At 52.7% G+C, this 14,801-nt stretch overlaps 1 protein-coding gene across 5 annotated transcripts in view; it reads left to right on the forward strand.

Annotated features, from left to right (window-relative positions):
• Positions 1 to 14,801, forward strand: part of TCF12 (transcription factor 12) — a 95,442-nt gene that overhangs the window by 60,008 nt on the left and 20,633 nt on the right. For all 5 annotated transcript variants that reach the window (XM_048519654.1, XM_048519655.1, XM_048519656.1 and 2 more), the window contains 4 exons: positions 5,564 to 5,669; positions 10,326 to 10,465; positions 11,809 to 11,962; positions 13,490 to 13,554. In XM_048519654.1, coding sequence (XP_048375611.1) covers positions 5,564 to 5,669; positions 10,326 to 10,465; positions 11,809 to 11,962; positions 13,490 to 13,554 — 465 coding nt within the window. The remainder of the gene's footprint in view (positions 1 to 5,563; positions 5,670 to 10,325; positions 10,466 to 11,808; positions 11,963 to 13,489; positions 13,555 to 14,801) is intronic.

The following is a 14,801-nucleotide window of genomic DNA, read 5'->3' on the forward strand; positions in this document are numbered from 1 at the left end:
GGGTGTTATTGAAATGGATGTTTAGTTTCAAAGGATAGAAAAGAGACATCTTGCGGTCGGTGGGGCTGAGGGTGTTGCTCAATATTTGAAAATAGTTTGTTTTTATTTTCTCTGTTTCAGTTTTTATTTAGAACATTTCTGGTCTGCCTTTCTACCAGAATAGGATTTTTAAGGGTTGTGTTACTGACTTGCCAAATGCTCTTGCTAAATTACCGAACGATCTTGACTAGGAATAGAAAATTGGGGTGAATGTTGTGGCCCTGCTAGCTTTTGCTTCTAAATATTAGCAAACTATTCTTTCACCTTTTTTTTAGATATTTAGTGTATTCAACGTGAATTAGCCTTGTCCCTGGTACTTGTGTGATCCTTTACTTTGGCATCGTACTGGCAGTAGAAAGTGGTTGGCTCATGCCCTGGACATCTCTGAATTAATTATAAAATGTCCATGAGCTTCAGACAACTTTGCTGAAAACAAAGATCTGCTTGATCTTTGGGGTTTCTTTGGTACAGATGCCAGAAGTCCTTCACGTATGAAACTGTCTCCCTTCATGTCCGCTTCTAACTTGAAACAGTTAAGAATTTTTTTATGTGAAAATGCACATTAGGGTGAAGTGAAATTAAAGTCTGCAGTTCCCCCTGGAGCAAAAGGCCGACGGCTTTCACGGTGTGTTGATTTTGTTCTTTCTTTGGCACAGAGCATTCCTCTTTGTTCTGCTGCGAGGGGGGACGCTTTGATCTTATTAAGTATTTCCAGGCTTCTGTGGGGTGTGTGTGTGCGTGCGCACTGTAGAGAAGCACGCCTGTGCTTGCAATGGGCAAGAGACCCACAAGCTGGGGAAGTGTGTGTGTGTGGGTGCTTATCTTGGGACCCCCCTCTGTGTTTTGAGCTGCGCAGATTAATTCACTGAAGGGAGAAATGAAGCAAAGGTTAAATTATTCTCGTATGTGAAAGTCCCCTCGTAGCCATCTGGGTTTGTTGGCGGCTGCCTGCTCTTGCTGCTGGGGAGTGGTTTCCAGGGATTCATCTGGAGGTCCACTTCTGTCACTGGTCCCGGACCCCATCAGTCAGAGCTGCATTTCCCCACCCACCCCCCCTGTGTGGGTGGCATTTTGACCTGGCAGTAAATACGGGATTAATCTATTGCTGAATACCAGGAGATTTTCAAACATTTTAGCCTGTGTAGCGTTGCCACTGAGGTGAAGAAGCCGCAGAGGCTTTGGCGTTGCGTTGTGTGCAGGTGCTGTCCGACTGCTTGTCCTAATCTCCTTGAGGTACCGTTTTCCCCCGAAAATAAGACAGTGTCTTATATTAATTTTTGCTCCCAAAGATGCGCTATGTCTTATTTTCAGGGGATGTCTTATTTTTCTGTGTTCTGTTCGTCGGGCATGCTTCCAAACAAAAACTTGGCTACGTCTTACTTTCGGGAGATGCCTTATATTTCGCAATTCAGCAAAACCTCTGCTACGTCTTATTTTCCGGGGATGTCTTATATTCGGGGAAACAGGGTATTAAGGAAGACGGAAAAATCCAGGACAATATCACAAAGTTAGCTGAAGGAGATTCCCCAGAAGATGAATGTGCAAGAATGAAAGATCACATCCTCTTGAGTGTTGGAAAGAAAGAACTTCTCCCTTCCTGTTCTGGGTGAATATATTTTTTTAAAGCGACCTCCTTGTCCGTTGAGCTGTAAGATACTCCCATGAAAGTGGGGTGAACTAGCTTGATTTCAAAGAGAGAAAATGCATCTCTTTGCAGTGAGAGCTGCAGGACAAACAGTATTCAGAAAAAAATGGATCATTTCTCTTTTCACCCGTTCAGAAAAGTGTTTGACGAAGGGAGTTCTGACGCTATATTTTGGTCTCTGAGGTGCACCTAGACTCAAATCTAGCTTGTTCTGCTGACCCTCTGAAACTAGAAAGGTAAAGGGCACGCTCCCTTTTCAAGGACCGACGTGTGTAGTGTTAGCAGAGGAAAAGAAGAGTCAGTGTTACGATCAGCTGATGTTGAGGACAGATTTACTGCACATTCTTTCTGTCCAAGTACTGTTAATTCCCCAGACTCTTGCCAGACTTAGGTGAGAAGTTCCCATGCCAGCCAGTTCCCAGTAAACATTTTCGGTCTTCCGTAATAGCGAATGTTGATATTTGTGGTTCCTTTCAAACAGACAGGCCTGGACAAGCGTGCACACACACACACACGTGTGTGTGCATGGAATTGGAATTGTTTTGGAATCAGGCTGTGGGTGAATGGCCTGTTGCTTGTTCCTCTCAATGAACTCCCGCCTTAAGATAAGAACATAAGAAAGAGCCTGCTGGATCAGACCAGAGTCCATCTAGTCCAGCTCTCTGCTACTCGCAGTGGCCCACCAGGTGCCTTTGGGAGCTCACAGGCATGATGTGAAAGCAATGGCCTTCTGCTGCTGCTGCTGCTCCTGAGCACCTGGTCTGCTAAGGCATTTGCAATCTGAGATCAAGGAGGATCAAGATTGGGAGCCATAGATCGACTTCTCCTCCATAAATCTGTCCAAGCCCTTTTTAAAGCTAGATGAAGTCCATTCAGAGTTTCTTCTAGCCCAGGGGTAGGGAACCTGCGGCTCTCCAGATGTTCAGGAACTACAATTCCCATCAGCCCCTACCAGCATGGCCAATTGGCCATGCTGACAGAGGCTGATGGGAATTGTAGTTCCTGAACATCTGGAGAGCCGCAGGTTCCCTACCCCTGTTCTAGCCCAATTCTCTGACTGGTAGCAGCAGCAGGTGTAGAATTTGGCATGTGATTTTCCGGGGGGGCGGGGTGTCTTTGGTTTTCCCTCCTAACCCCACAATGGGCTGGTTCAACTATTGCTACTTCCCAGTTAAACAACTGAAGTAGGACAGTGACTCGCCCCTCAGCCCAGGCCGAAGGAGTCTGTAGCAAGGCCTGGCCCCAGCACTGTGCTCCGACCAGTGGGTTGGACTTTTGACTCTGGAAGAAGTGGTGTAGAGCAATCACCTTAGCTAGGTGTAATGCCCTGCCTTCTTCCCTTAACCTTCGACGCCACCTTGGAATTCCACATAAAGAAAAGAAATGCCCACATGGCGTGGGTTCTGTGGAAACAGTATCTCATATGCTGTTGAATTGTCCTTTTTATGAGATAGATAGGAAGAAGCACATAATCCCCTTCCTGCATGGAAGTGAAGGCATTACAGATAAACAGAAGGTTATGTATCTTTTAAACAGCCACAACTATGAGCTGTTGGAAGCGGTGGCTAAATTTTTTAATGGTGTTATTTTAACTCGTCAGAAGTTGTAAAGGCTGTTATAATCTTGCAATGTCAATATTAAACTATTTATATGCCATTAAAGGTATTCGAAATCGACTCTGGAAGAAATTAAAATACATATTTGCATTTATGTAATGCATGACTTTGTTTTTATTAAAAGTTGCAGAGTTAAGTTTAAGTTGATTGGGTGCATTATCTGTTCTGTTCAGTCAGAGGAGTATGTCTGGATAGTTCTGGAGGTGGGTTTCGTGCCACTTTGCTCCAGGGTTTCACAGTCCCTTTCTGTGTGGTCTGGTGTGCCGTGACTTCCTGGTTGCTCCTCTGGGCAGCAGACATGCATTTGGGCACTTCCTGATCTTTATACTCTCGGCTTCCAGCTGTACGCAGCACCCGGCAGTCTCGGCTTCGGCCATTTTCCATCTCCAGCGCTGGCTGTGGACGAGGTTGCCGGGCACGATATCTGGCTGCCTCAGTAGAAGACTGACCCAGCAGAGCATCCCCGAGATCCAAAAGGATTCTGGGCTGAGGCCCAGGACTGTGTGGCTGGCACTTACTTGAAATGTGTGCTTGGCAGATGGGGCGCTATTCTCCACAGGCAAACCTTAGTGGGATCTGGACTGCAAATGCCTTAACAGTCCAGGTGCTCGGGAGCAACAGCCGCAGAAGGCCATTGCTTTCACATCCTGCAGGTGAGCTCCCAAAGGCACCTGGTGGGCCACTGTGAGTAGCAGAGAGCTGGACTAGATGGACTCTGGTCTGATCCAGCTGGCTTGTTCTTATGTTCTTATGCTGTGTGGTTTCCGGGCTGTATGGCCGTGTGCTAGCAGCATTCTCTCCTGACGTTTCGCCTGCATCTGTGGCTGGCATCTTCAGAGGATCTGATAGTAGGAAACCAAGTGGAGTTTATATAAGTGGAGAAGATGCCAGTCACAGATGCAGGTAAAACGTCAGGAGAGAATGCTGCTAGCACACGGCCATACAGCCCGGAAACCACACAGCACCCCAGTGATTCCGGCCGTGAAAGCCTTCGACAAACCTCAGTGGGATCTCTAGATGGTCACTCTGTCAGCTTCTGCAGACGGAAGGCAAGTAGGGTCTCACGGGTAATGTGAGAAAGAGAGATCGAAGCACTGCTAAGGATAATGAGGAGGTCTTCCTCCACCTCGTAGAGACTGTGCGCCCGAGCACCCTCACCGCCTCCCCAGTCTGCTTAGCGCATGATCCGATCTTGTGCCTTAGTTGTGTTCTGAGTATGCGGCTGGCGAGATGGACGCGTCTGGCCGTATTTAAAGCGTCTTCGGCGTCGAGTCGGGATTACAGGCGGGGGTCTGGTCCTCATCGGCTGCCTAATCTCAACATCTCTGTGATCCTTTTCTCCCCTTTTGCTTTTAAATTTTTTGTGTGTAGTCGCAAAAAATCCCAAAACCTGTGATCAGCCCAGGGTGGAGGCGGGGGGGGGAGAGGGGGGAGTGGTGCTCTGGCAGCCATCTGCAGGTGATCAGATGACTAAAGAGACCTGGTTTTCATTTGTGGGTGGTTCTGACAGCAACCAAGGCCAACTCGCTCCTCTGGTGGAATTGGCAGGAGGCTCCCCCCACATCTGGAGCGAATGAAGCCTTGGAGACCACATCAGTTGCCGTTTGCCACCAGGACTCTTTGATCTGCGGAATCCAGGCTGGAAGAAGGGCAGCTTGATGTTTCTGCGGCTCTGTTGGTGCGCCAGCCGGCCGTCCGGCAGCTTCTGGAACAGAGCAGAGCTCAGCAAGGCCACTGTGGGGGCCCCTGCCCCCCCCCCCCCGGCCCTCTGTGCGGGGCCCTCTGTGCTGACACTTTTTATTGGACAGAAAACATTATCCTGGCACATTTCATAGAATCACAGAGTTGGAAGAGACCACAAGGGCCATCTAGTCTAGGGGTCTGCAACCGGTGGCTCTCTAGACATGTTCATGGACTACAGTTCCCATCAGCCCCTGCCAGCATGGCCAAGTGGCCATGCTGGCAGGGGCTGATGGGGATTGTAGTCCATGAACATGTCTGGAGAGCCACAGGTTGCAGACCCCTGATCTAATCCAACCCACTGCCCTGCAGGAACACGCAATCAAAGCACTCCTGCCCAGGGGTCACCCAGCCTCTGTTTTAAGGGCCACCAGTGCGGCTAAAAACTGAAACGTGGGTAATAAAAACACATCTTGAAAAACGTTGAAAACCGACAAAAACACATCATTGAAACCAGAGCTAAAATAGATGTTATAACCCACAATTAAAGCACTGTCCCTCCCGTTTCCTTTCACGTGTTTAGGTTTACGCGCCATCTCCTAATTCCGATGACTTCAACAGGGAATCGCCCAGTTACCCGTCTCCGAAGCCCCCCGGCGGCGTGTTTGCCAGCACTTTCTTTTTGCAAGGTAAGAGAAACGTTTCTGCTTTTGCAGCAGTTTGCGGGAGGCAAACCACGCCCACGACCCTGAGCGCGGACGTGCCGAGGGGCGACACGAGCACGTGGCACAGATGCGAACATAGCTGTGGCTGTGCCCTGTGTCAGTTTTATTGAGCCAGAATACAGAGCGCATCGTTTGCATTTCCTGGGTTTTACGTGCCTTGTGAAATGCTGGTGCTCATGCAAGCGACGGCTGGTCTAGGCCACTCGAGCTGGGCCTTATGTTGGGTTGAGTGGTCCCTTCAGAGCTTCAGAGGATTTTGTCCTGTGGGCTGACAATCTCCTTGCCCTTCCCCCATCCTCACAACAAACACCCTGTGAGGTGGGTGGGGCTGAGAGAGCTCTGAGGAACTGTGACTAGCCCAAGGTCACCCAGCTGGTGTGTTTGGGAGTGCACAGGCTAATCTGAATTCCCCAGAGAAGCCTCCACAGCTCAGGCGGCAGAGCTGGGAATCAAACCCGGTTCCTCCAGATTAGAATAGAAGAAGAAGAAGAGTTTGGATTTATATCCCCCCTTTCTCTCCTGCAGGAGACTCAAAGGGGCTGACAATCTCCTTGCCCTTCCCCCCTCACCACAAACACCCTGTGAGGTAGGTGGGGCTGAGAGAGCTCCGAGAAGCTGTGACTAGCCCAAGGTCACCCAGCTGGCATGTGTGGGAGTGCACAGGCTAATCTGAATTCCCCAGATAAGCCTCCACAGCTCAGGCGGCAGAGCTGGGAATCCAAACCCGTTCCCTCCAGATTAGGAATAGAAGAAGAAGAAGAGTTTGGATTTATATCCCCCCTTTCTCTCCTGCAGGAGACTCAAAGGGGCTGACAATCTCCTTGCCCTTCCCCCCTCACCACAAACACCCTGTGAGGTGGGTGGGGCTGAGAGAGCTCTGAGGAACTGTGACTAGCCCAAGGTCACCCAGCTGGTGTGTTTGGGAGTGCACAGGCTAATCTGAATTCCCCAGAGAAGCCTCCACAGCTCAGGCGGCAGAGCTGGGAATCAAACCCGGTTCCTCCAGATTAGAATAGAAGAAGAAGAAGAGTTTGGATTTATATCCCCCCTTTCTCTCCTGCAGGAGACTCAAAGGGGCTGACAATCTCCTTGCCCTTCCCCCATCCTCACAACAAACACCCTGTGAGGTGGGTGGGGCTGAGAGAGCTCTGAGGAACTGTGACTAGCCCAAGGTCACCCAGCTGGCATGTGTGGGAGTGCACAGGCTAATCTGAATTCCCCAGATAAGCCTCCACAGCTCAGGCGGCAGAGCTGGGAATCAAACCCGGTTCCTCCAGATTAGAATAGAAGAAGAAGAAGAGTTTGGATTTATATCCCCCCTTTCTCTCCTGCAGGAGACTCAAAGGGGCTGACAATCTCCTTGCCCTTCCCCCCTCACCACAAACACCCTGTGAGGTGGGTGGGGCTGGGAGAGCTCTGAGGAACTGTGACTAGCCCAAGGTCACCCAGCTGGCATGTGTGGGAGTGCACAGGCTAATCTGAATTCCCCAGAGAAGCCTCCACAGCTCAGTATGACAGAGCTGGGAATCAAACCCGGTTCCTCCAGATTAGAATAGAAGAAGAAGAAGAGTTTGGATTTATATCCCCTTTCTCTCCTGCAGGAGACTCAAAGGGGCTTACAATCTCCTTGCCCTTCCCCCCTCACAACAAACACCCTGTGAGATGGGTGGGGCTGAGAGAGTTCTGAGGAACTGTGACTAGCCCAAGGTCACCCAGCTGGTGTTTGGGAGTGCACAGGCTAATCTGAATTCTCAGAGAAGCCTCCCACAGCTCAGTAGAGCTGGAAATCAAACCCCGTTCCTCCAGATTAGAATAGGAGAATAAGAAGAGTTTGGATTTATATCCCCCCTTTCTCTCCTGCAGGAGACTCAAAGGGGCTGACAATCTCCTTGCCCTTCCCCCCTCACCACAAACACCCTGTGAGGTGGGTGGGGCTGAGAGAGCTCTGAGGAACTGTGACTAGCCCAAGGTCACCCAGCTGGCGTGTGTGGGAGTGCACAGGCTAATCTGAATTCCCCAGAGAAGCCTCCACAGCTTGTATGCAGAGCTGGGAATCAAACCCGTTCCTCCAGATTAGAATAGAAGAAGAAGAAGAGTTTGGATTTATATCCCTTTCTCTCCTGCAGGAGACTCAAAGGGGCTTACAATCTCCTTGCCCTTCCCCCCCTCCCAACAAAAACCCGGTGAGGGGGGGGGGGCTGAAAGAGTCTCTGAGAAGCTGTGACCCAAGGTCACCCAGCTGGCATGTGTTTGGGAGTAGACAGGCTAATCTGAATTCCCCAGATAAGCCTCCACAGCTCAGGCGGCAGAGCTGGGAATCAAACCCGTTCCTCCAGATTAGAATAGAAGAAGAAGAAGAGTTTGGACTTATATCCCCCCTTTCTCTCCTGCAGGAGACTCAAAGGGGCTGACAATCTCCTTGCCCTTCCCCCATCCTCACAACAAACACCCTGTGAGGTGGGTGGGGCTGAGAGAGCTCTGAGGAACTGTGACTAGCCCAAGGTCACCCAGCTGGTGTGTTTGGGAGTGCACAGGCTAATCTGAATTCCCCAGAGAAGCCTCCACAGCTCAGGCGGCAGAGCTGGGAATCAAACCCGGTTCCTCCAGATTAGAATAGAAGAAGAAGAAGAGTTTGGATTTATATCCCCCCTTTCTCTCCTGCAGGAGACTCAAAGGGGCTGACAATCTCCTTGCCCTTCCCCCCTCACCACAAACACCCTGTGAGGTGGGTGGGGCTGAGAGAGCTCTGAGGAACTGTGACTAGCCCAAGGTCACCCAGCTGGTGTGTTTGGGAGTGCACAGGCTAATCTGAATTCCCCAGAGAAGCCTCCACAGCTCAGGCGGCAGAGCTGGGAATCAAACCCGGTTCCTCCAGATTAGAATAGAAGAAGAAGAAGAGTTTGGATTTATATCCCCCCTTTCTCTCCTGCAGGAGACTCAAAGGGGCTGACAATCTCCTTGCCCTTCCCCCCCTCACCACAAACACCCTGTGAGGTAGGTGGGGCTGAGAGAGCTCCGAGAAGCTGTGACTAGCCCAAGGTCACCCTGGCATGTGGGAGGACACAGGCTAATCTGAATTCCCCAGAGAAGCCTCCACAGCTCAGGCGGCAGAGCTGGGAATCAAACCCGGTTCCTCCAGATTAGAATAGAAGAAGAAGAAGAGTTTGGATTTATATCCCTTTCCTGCAGGAGACTCAAAGGCTGACAATCTCCTTTGCCCTTCCCCTCACCACAAACACCCTGTGAGGGGCAGCTGAGAGAGCTCTGAGGAACTGTGACTCCAAGGCCCAGCTGGTGTGTTTGGGAGTGACAGGCTAATCTGAATTCCCAGGAGAAGCCTCCACAGCCTCAGGCTGCAGAGCTGGGAATCAAACCCGTTCTCCCAGATTAGAATAGAAGAAGAAGAAGAGTTTGATTTATATCCCCCCTTTCTCTCCTGCAGGAGACTCAAAGGGGCTGACAATCTCCTTGCCCTTCCCCCCTCACCACAAACACCCTGTGAGGTGGGTGGGGCTGAGAGAGCTCTGAGGAACTGTGACTAGCCCAAGGTCACCCAGCTGGTGTGTTTGGGAGTGCACAGGCTAATCTGAATTCCCCAGAGAAGCCTCCACAGCTCGGGCGGCAGAGCTGGGAATCAAACCCGGTTCCTCCAGATTAGAATAGAAGAAGAAGAAGAGTTTGGATTTATATCCCCCCTTTCTCTCCTGCAGGAGACTCAAAGGGGCTGACAATCTCCTGCCCCTTCCCCCCTCACCCACAAACACCCTGTGAGGTAGGTGGGGCTGAGAGAGCTCCGAGAAGCTGTGACTAGCCCAAGGTCACCCAGCTGGCATGTGTGGGAGTGCACAGGCTAATCTGAATTCCCCAGAGAAGCCTCCACAGCTCAGGCGGCAGAGCTGGGAATCAAACCCGGTTCCTCCAGATTAGAATAGAAGAAGAAGAAGAAGAGTTTGGATTTATATCCCCCCTTTCTCTCCTGCAGGAGACTCAAAGGGGCTGACAATCTCCTTGCCCTTCCCCCCTCACCACAAACACCCTGTGAGGTGGGTGGGGCTGAGAGAGCTCTGAGGAACTGTGACTCGCCCAAGGTCACCCAGCTGGTGTGTTTGGGAGTGCACAGGCTAATCTGAATTCCCCAGAGAAGCCTCCACAGCTCAGGCGGCAGAGCTGGGAATCAAACCCGGTTCCTCCAGATTAGAATAGAAGAAGAAGAAGAGTTTGGATTTATATCCCCCCCTTTCTCTCCTGCAGGAGACTCAAAGAGGCTGACAATCTCCTTGCCCTTCCCCCCTCACCACAAACACCCTGTGAGGTGGGTGGGGCTGAGAGAGCTCCGAGGAACTGTGACTAGCCTAAGGTCACCCAGCTGGCGTGTGTGGGAGTGCACAGACTAATCTGAATTCCCCAGATGAGCCTCCACAGCTCAGGTGGCAGAGCTGGGAATCAGACCCAGTTTCTCCAGATTAGAATGCACCTGCTCTTAACCGCTACGCCACTGTGCAGGCTCTTGTTCTCTTAACCACTACGCCGCCCAGGCTCTTGTTCTCATCAGTCAGAAGGGTGAGTCATGTGAGAACTCTGATTTGCTTTCTTTTCCCCATTTTTGTTGCAAAACGGAAGATGGGACCCACAGCGCTTCTGACCTTTGGAGCCCTTCCAACGGGGTGAGCCAGCCCGGCTACGGTGGGATTCTCGGCAGCTCCTCGTCTCACATCTCCCATCCAGGTGGCTACGGCAGCCTCCACACCCACGAGCGCCTGGTAAGACCCCCGCAGGGCCCCTGCGTCCACACTGGCCGGTCAGTTGTTCCAGAGGGTTGTCCTTGAACATGGACTTCACTGGAGCGTCGCAGAAGAGACGGGGTGGCTGGAAGGTTTTCCTCCTCGTAGCGGCTTAGTTGGCGGAGGAGTCGGCTGGCGCTTCCATGGGTTAATCGGGAATAGCTAAATCTCATCATTGTTCAGACAAACGTTTAATCTGGCTGGCCGGTGGAGGCTGTGCTGCATTATTGGAGGTGGTTCCTGTAGATTGCTGTGGCCATATCAGTGGAAAGGGGGGTTTCTTAAGACAGCTCTGGTTGATTAAAAAGCTGCCCCCCCGCCACCGCCCCTTCCCTGCGCCTTCTGATGTGCGAGTTGGAGGAATGGCCCAGTTGTCAGGGTGGCTTGGTTGGGGGAAGAGGCAGAGATCCTGGAAGGTAAGGATCAGGAGCAGTTTTGACAGTAGAGGAGTCTAAAAGGGGGGGGGGGCTCTGAGGGATTGCCTTGAGTGATCTTTATCTCCTGGGGCAGGGGTCTGCAACCTGTGGCTCTCCAGATGTTTGTGGACTACAATTCCCATTAGCCCCTGCTGATGGCCATGCTGGCAGGGGCTGATGGGAATTGTAGTCCATGAACATCAGGAGAGCCACAGGTTGCAGACCCTGTGGGGTGTGTGCAGTGTAGCCTGGTCCAGGGTGCTCAGGGGAAGAGCCAAGTTGGCCAATATCGATCGGCACGTCAGCCAGGAGGGGCCCCTCCAAAGCAGGCTGCAAAGAGCTCTTTATAAACTCAGTGACTGGGCAACAGGGTGGCAGACGAAATGCAGCGGAAGAATCAGGGCCGAGGGGCAGAACAGGTCATCCCGGCCGGGCTGGTTTTGGAGGATGTTCTGTGGACATCCACGTTCTGGGCTGCTGTGCAGGCAAATTCAGCGCCCAGAGTGGGATTTGGAGGGGCCTCTGATGCCTGTGGAACGGTCACAGGTGGAATCCAGCGAGTGCCGTCTTCTGCTCGTGCCAGAACGCAAAGGCGGCCGATGGGTATCCAGAGGTCCTTGCCACAGGGTGCCAGGTTGGCTACGACAAATACAGCTGTGAAGAGGACTGGGGAAATTCACGGACTAGATCCGCTTGTGCTGTTGGCTGTGTCAGGTAGAAATGGCGTCTTCCTGGTTCAGAGGCAGCATCCCTCGCCAGTGGGAGTGGGCGGAACACGCACCTCTCGGGCGGCCCTCTGGGGTGGGCGGGCTTTGGTCCGATCCAGCCAGGCACTCCTCCAGTGAAGTCCTGATGCTGCAGATGCTAACCAGGCCTCCCTGCGGTTCTGTTTCTGCTTCTCCCCAGAGCTACCCCCCACATTCAGCCTCACCCACAGACCTCAACACCAGTCTTCCCCCCATGTCCAGCTTTCACCGGGGCAGCACCAGCAGCTCCTCGTACGCTGCAGCCTCTCACACTCCCCCTGTGAATGGATCAGACAGCAGCAGCAGCGTCCTGGGTAAGGAGGCCTCAGTCCCTGAACATCCCAGCTTGCCTGGAAGTCCTTCTGCTTGCGGGGGGGGGAGGGGGGCAGCCCTGGAAGCTGAATGTGTCATGCATTGCTTGTGGCCATACTCAAGGTAATGCTCAAGGGTGAGAATTTGGCCCGGAGCCGAGGGGCGGGGGGTTGATTGAGCCCGTCATGCCCTTCCCCCTTCTGGGTTGACTGTCTGTCACAGGAGGGCCAGAGCGAAGCTTTCACGTAACCCGTGTGGTGTGGCTAGAATAGTGATGGCGAACCTTTTTGAGACCGAGTGCCCAAACTGCAACCCAAAACCCACTTATTTATCTCAAAGTGCCAACCCAGCAATTTAACCTGAATGCTGAGGTTTTAGTTTAGAAAAAAATGGTTGGCTCCCTCTTCCTCCGCCCCACCCGCTCGAGCAGGGGCCAGCCTGCTCTAGCCTCCAGCAAGTCCTGCGCGCAACACTCTGTGCCTCTCTAGCATTTCTGCCTCTTCTGCACACACACACCCCCTCGAGCAGCAGCCACCTGGAGCACAGGCACCAGGCCCGCCAACCGAGACCTCCCTGCTCACCGCGGTGCGCACATGTCATGCTCAGTGGCCCAGGCCAGCCTAGGTGTGTGTGTGTGTGGGGGGTGATTTTCCGCCCCCCCCCCCACATGACGAACTCTGTGTGTGCGTGCCCCAGAGAGGAATCCGAGTGCCACCTCTGGCACCCGTGCCATAGGTTCGCCATCACTGGGCTAGAATGTCAGGTGAGGAGAACCAGGTTGGAACCTGCTGTGTGCCAGGAAGGCTCGCGAAGTGACCTTCGGCCCGCTGCTCCGCCTCCGCAGGTGCCTGGCCCACTCTCCCCCACCTGTGCCCTTGCTCAGGAGTCTCCTATGCAGTCAATGTTGGTGAACATGTTAGGGTCACTTTGATGCTGATGGAAACAGTAACGTGTATCAGTGTCACAGCCCTGATGTCCCTTAGAGGTCTCCCGCTGAAATCCTGGCCCAGGTCGACCCTTCTTGTCCTCTGAGAACTGATGAGCTCAGGCTAGGCTGGGCCATCCAGGGCTTGGTGGGTAGTTAGTTGAGGCACCAGCCTCCGACAGCGGCACACGTCACCCACGCTGCCGCCTCTCTCCTGGTAACATTTGAGGAGGCCTCTGCATCACTCAGCTTGGAAGAGCCCCTCCCCTCCCCACCCGTGATCAGCGGCCTGTTTGGAGAGTGCGGTGCTGCTTGCTTTCTCCTGGGCAGCCACCGTCTGTCCTGCAGCTGAGGCTCTTCCCTGCCCTCCTGGTAAGCTCTGGCTGTGCACAGTAGGCAAGAAACAGCAGCCATCCGTGCCCTCGGAGGAGGTTGAGAACATCACCTCATGGAGGAGTCCGGCCCTCTACTTTGATTGGACCTAAAGTCCCTGCTTTTCAGTCCGGGGATCCTTTCAGCAGCACAGCAGCCTTCAGTCCCCTGCAGCACTCAGTCCACTTATTGATTGCCTCCCCCCCACCTCCCTTGGTTTGTTTTTTTCCAGTGAACCGAGGCAATGCTGCAGGAGGCTCCCAGACTGGGGATGCCCTGGGGAAGGCCCTGGCTTCCGTAAGTAACTTCTTCTAAAGCATCCTTGGGAATGAGCTCAGGACGCAGTGGTGGCGAACCTTTGGCACTCCAATTGGCCATGCTGGCAGGGGCTGATGGGAATTGTAGTCCACAACATCTGGAGTGCCAAAGGTTCGCCACCACGGGCTTCGGTTCTGTGGAAGTCTGTGGGTGTGGTCATAGCAGTAAGTTGGTGTTTGCACAGAATGCATTCTCTCTGTGTGTGTGTCTTTCAAGAGACCCGTAAGCTTGGTGCGCACATAAAGAAAGCTCTTGCTGGTAATAGGATGTTTGGGTGGCAGAAGATCTGCCCAGGCACGCTCCAGGCCTGGCAGGAAGAGGAGGCTTTGGGGAAAGGCAGGCCTATCACTTAGGCCGCAGACGGCAAAGTGGCTTTAGGCAGCAGCCTGTCTGCGTGGCAGAGGTGGAACTTGTCCGATGTGTTGGTGCTCCCAAGAAGGTGCATTCAGTGGATTTGTGGAGTTGGGTTTTTAAGGCATCCAGGAGACGTGTTGTCGTTTCGTGTGGCTGAAATGTAGGGGACGAATGTAAAACAAGTCCAAGAACCACGTAGAGTCAGATAAGTTAAAAAGAATGAAGGGGAAGAGAGTCCTTCGTGGAAATGCGGAGGACAGGCCTGGTCTCCAGAGCACTTCAGTCGTGGGAATGTATTGTTCTGAGGAAAAAGACATCGGGGAGGTCGCAAGGAACGAAGGCGGAACTGGCTCAATGTGCCACTGACGGTGTGTCTTGGAGGTGGCCAGCCGTTCGCTTCACCTGGAGCAATCTGTTGCGTTTGGCAAGAGTGACCACAGAGTGCCAGCAAGTTGCGAGAGGCTGGATAAGAAGCCCAGAGAAAGACCTTGGTGTTCTTTTTGAACCAGCTGAAATCAGTGGCATGAAGTTTGTTGTCGCCGGTAAAAAGTAAAAGGCAGCCCGATTTGGTTTGCTCACGTTTGGGAAGAGGCCGCTCCTTGCCTGGAAGCGTCCAACATCAAGGTGTCAGGGTGCATTTTTGAAAATTGTTCACATTTCAAGGTGAGAGTTGAAGACAATGCCGGGCTGGGATCTCTGGGTGTCAGCAGCTAGAGCAGCAGCGGTGGCGGCTGCACAGAATTCCCTTGCGTAGCACACTGAGAAATGTGCTCTTGGCTCAAAGGATGGCAAAGCCAAGATTCCTAGATTCCCCTAGATTCCTCTTCCCCCAAAGCGTGCTGGCAACACATCGCACGGCCAGCCAGTAGACC

Source organism: Sphaerodactylus townsendi, linkage group LG17 (genome assembly GCF_021028975.2).
Source record: "Sphaerodactylus townsendi isolate TG3544 linkage group LG17, MPM_Stown_v2.3, whole genome shotgun sequence".
NCBI lineage: Eukaryota > Metazoa > Chordata > Lepidosauria > Squamata > Sphaerodactylidae > Sphaerodactylus > Sphaerodactylus townsendi.